The sequence below is a fragment of the Pteropus vampyrus genome, unplaced genomic scaffold (genome assembly GCF_000151845.1).
Source record: "Pteropus vampyrus isolate Shadow unplaced genomic scaffold, Pvam_2.0 Scaffold48, whole genome shotgun sequence".
NCBI lineage: Eukaryota > Metazoa > Chordata > Mammalia > Chiroptera > Pteropodidae > Pteropus > Pteropus vampyrus.
The window spans coordinates 305,144-308,999 of record NW_011888829.1 but is presented as its reverse complement, the minus strand read 5'-3'; the positions used below and the strand labels follow the sequence as shown (position 1 = coordinate 308,999).

Here is a 3,856-nt window from a genome sequence, read left to right as displayed (position 1 = left end):
CAGAGAGAATAAGATAGAAAAAAATGTAACATAGGAAAGGGAACTGTCAGTGCGGAGTTGTACGGGAGGTTTCAAAGAGTACAGAGAAGAGAGTCAGCATTCGGGGAGGTTCTTGCTGCCATAAATATGGACACAGGCAGGATCCAATGGCTATGCCTCAGAAGTCTTTTCGAAAACTTAGTTATGCCTCAATTTTATTGCTCACAATATGTTAGGAAGGATTATTCTAACTTTTTACTAAAATATTTCAGAGGTGTGTTCTACGAGAAACTGACATGACTTCCCGCTATGAAAAAGAATTCATGGAGTTAGAAAAAATTGGAGTCGGAGAATTTGGTACAGTCTACAAGTGCATTAAGAGGCTGGATGGATGTGTTTATGCGATAAAACGTTCCACGAGACCGTTTGCAGAATTATCAAATGAGTGAGTACCTTTGAAATGTACTAGAAGTACAAACCTGGATTTGGAAAGCTTTTTCTTGTTAAAATATTTTAAATAATATTTTAACGATGTCATTAATATACCATTTACTGCTTTTAAAATCATCCCACCCCCTCCATTGTATGTTGTATCACATTCAAACACTTTTGAGTTTTCCAAATCAGAGATAAGTTATATCCTAAAATATACCATGATCATTTTGAGTCATGTTGTGTGTGTGTGTGCGTGTGTGTGCGCGCGCACGTGTGTGTGTGTGTGTGTGTGTGTGTGTGTGTGTGTGTGTGTGTGGTTTTTGTGGCTTTTACTTCTGGTCTTACTGCTTTTTTCCAAATAAATAGATTTATGGAATGATCTTCTTGTGCCTGTTTAGTTCATCAGAAATATTGCCAAGTAGGAAGCTGTTAACTCACTGGTTTTTCTATTTTGTATTAATAATGAATCCAATAGTCAAGTTTCAAAGGCAACAAGGAAAAATTAACACGAAATTTAAATTTCATTCCCAGAAGTAATTTTTTTTTCCAAGGAAAACAACCAATTTCAGATCTAGCCAATGCTTTTTATGAACTGTGGGGCTATAATACTTATGCCGAATCTAAAATTACAGACTTTGGAATTCTTCATTTTTATGCTGAAATTCACCAACTACCTTACATTTCGCTTGTGTTGGATCTATTCCCAATGAATCTCTCTCTCCAAGGCCGTCCCTGTGCCTACATCGTATCGGCTGAGTTGAATATCGACTCTGACCATCTCACCTTCACAAAGAAGGTCGAGGGCCCATCACAATACCCACAATCAAGTCTGTGGTGGCCGCCTTCTTAAGCCCATCAAGGTTTTTTGATTATGATACAGTAAAGCTAAGGCCTAACGCACGCGGCCGTTGAGGTAGTAACCACCTAAAATACCTCTTTACCTGCGCCATGTTTGATGCAGAAAATCGTGGACTTTGGCACCACGGTGACCAGGATTCTGCTCGCAGGTCTTCTGCTGTCACCAGCTTAACTTGGGGCCGGTCACTGAACTTTCTGAAGCCTCCGTCCTTGTCACTGTATCTTACTAAGTGGTCATGAAAGTCGAATGAGGTGAAAGAGTAAGCAGGCGGTGAGCACGGAGGGAGTCAATGTCCTGCCGCGGTTAACGATGCTTCGCAGCTTGTCTTCTAGCAACGCTTGTGTGCGCATTATCTGGATTCGTTTTTCTCAATGCTTTTCTCTCTCCTAGGAATTCGGCTTTGCACGAAGTTTACGCTCACGCAGTGCTGGGTCATCACCCCCACGTGGTACGTTACTACTCTGCGTGGGTGGAAGACGAACACATGATCATTCAGAATGAATACTGCAATGGTGAGTGTGGACTCACACCTGTGGAGAGGGAGGTGCACGTTTAAGTCCTCCGAAAAAAATCGTTGCCCCTTCCTGCCGGGGATAGCGGAGCCACACCTAAAAAGTCTGCACCGTGGGTTCCCCTGGAGGCAGAGGGCTGGAGAAAACGAGCTGAGTTATAGGAATTTCAGGTTTATGCTAGTATGCATTTCTTTCAAAGCTGATGTGTAGCCGATACAGAGAAGCTCTCACTCCCTTCACACTTAACCCGAGAGAGAGAACTTTTACCCCAGTGGTTTGAATAGCAAATCATCCTTTTACCATCTGCTAGGCATTCTAAAAGATGCAAGCCATGCTCTCTACCAATTTCGGGGGGTGGTAAATTTAAACAGCCCACTTTTGAATAACTTTCAAGCGGCTCCCTGAGTTTGGGAATCGTGCATGCTGCTTACTGCTTCTTTCCTTTCAACTTCAGTGTCCTCACCAGAGTCGTGGTGTGGGGTGGGGTTCTGGGACTGAAACTCGGTGACTTCAGGTCTGTTTTCGTTCAGGGACACACATACATGGTAACCGATAAAACTATCCCTCTGGGCTACTTAAAGCTCCTCTGGTTTAACATATTTCTAATCCGTGATTAAGGGGTTGATATAAAAACACTTATGTGTTGTTATTCTTGGAACTATTTTTCATCAGAATGTTCCATGGCAAAGTGGAAAGGTGCTAACACACCGAATAGAAGCTTGCCATTATTGTAGGAGCAGCGGTCCACATTCTGGCATCTTAATATTGGCTAATGGCATCCTTCTTACCTTAACACCCCGTTCCCCATATGCCCACCTAGATTTTCTCTAATAGTACAGTCTGTCTCTGAGTAAATCTAGTAACCACCAGATTGAGTATGTGTGTCCAGCCTGGCTTTTGAGGACAGATCAGTGACAAGGCTTCATCCTTGTATAAATTAAGTATACAAGTAGGTAAGTAAGTAACATTATGAAATGCTAGAAACACAGAAAATGGGGCACATATCCTGAAAAGTAATAATTCGGCCTTTCTCTCATTGTTTTCTTATAGCCTGATTTCTTTGTACCCTTACCTCTGAACTTTGTGGGGTTTTTCCTCTAATAAGTTCACTCTAAATCCCTTTTCTAATAGTCTCTTTGGGATAAAGAATGGACCTTTTCCGTGTACTCGTGACTGAAAGGCTCAGACTTTGCTTAATCATCTTCTCTTAATTTTCTCTGATCATAACCTGAGATTCCCTATTCCTATCTTCCCTCTCTCTGTAAAGGATATTGGGATATTGGAGTTATTTCTCTGATGTTTAGTTACTAACAAAGATAAGGTTAAATAATAAAAATTAACAAAGTAAAACGAAACTGATTTGGGGCAATGTAAAGGTTTCAAATATTCAAAAAAGAATAAGATGGAGTGATTGTTCACTATTACAAATCATCTAATTCTTTTCAACATCGGCACACCTCTGCAAGCTTAACACTGTATTAAGCTCTAGGGTGAGATGAGGTACGTCCTTCAAGGAGCTTTATTCCACTTGCTCTGTTGCACAGTAAATACACACTAGGCAAAGCCAGGTGGTGCAACGATGGGTAAAATGCGTTTGGAGAAGGTGAATGTGAACGCGGTGCAGCTCGGTGTGGCGGAACGGGCCAGGCTCCACGCTGGCAGACTGGGCTTTCAAACCCGGCTCTGCCGCAGACAGCCGCTGGGATGTCACTTACTGTCTCTCTCTTCAGTGAGATTAATATTTACTTACGGGAGTAGTTTGAGAATTAGCCACCACCTGTGTCAAATGCTAGTGCAGTGTTAATACCTGACACAGAGTAAGAACTCAATAATAGTTGCTATTAGAGTAGTCTGAGAAAATCTCATAAAGGAGGTAGGACTTGAAGAAGGCCCGGCAGAATACTACTAGGGTTTAGGGAAAGAGAGAGAAGACGCCCATTTAGGGTGACAGCCTGCAGGCAAAGAGCAGGATGGTACTGGGAGTGGGTCTGGCCGAGCAGGCAGTAGGTCATTAACAGTACTGAGGTGATCGCATAGGAGGAAGTAAGATCAGCAAGGATTCTGGACTAGA

General features: G+C 42.3%; 1 protein-coding gene and 1 long non-coding RNA gene across 5 annotated transcripts in view; one reads left to right on the top strand and one right to left on the bottom strand.

Annotated features, from left to right (window-relative positions):
• WEE2 (WEE1 homolog 2) overlaps positions 1–3,856 on the top strand; it is a 25,620-nt gene that overhangs the window by 10,656 nt on the left and 11,108 nt on the right. The window contains exon 5 of the mRNA XM_011359474.2: positions 1,664–1,785. Coding sequence (XP_011357776.1) covers positions 1,664–1,785 — 122 coding nt within the window. The remainder of the gene's footprint in view (positions 1–1,663; positions 1,786–3,856) is intronic.
• The window catches only part of LOC105291603, an 18,851-nt gene continuing 15,508 nt past the window's right edge, over positions 514–3,856 (bottom strand). For 2 of the 4 annotated variants that reach the window (XR_895831.2, XR_895833.2), the window contains exon 6: positions 514–1,803. This is a non-coding gene — a long non-coding RNA (uncharacterized LOC105291603). The other 2 variants (XR_895832.2, XR_002780167.1) reach the window with 2 other exon arrangements.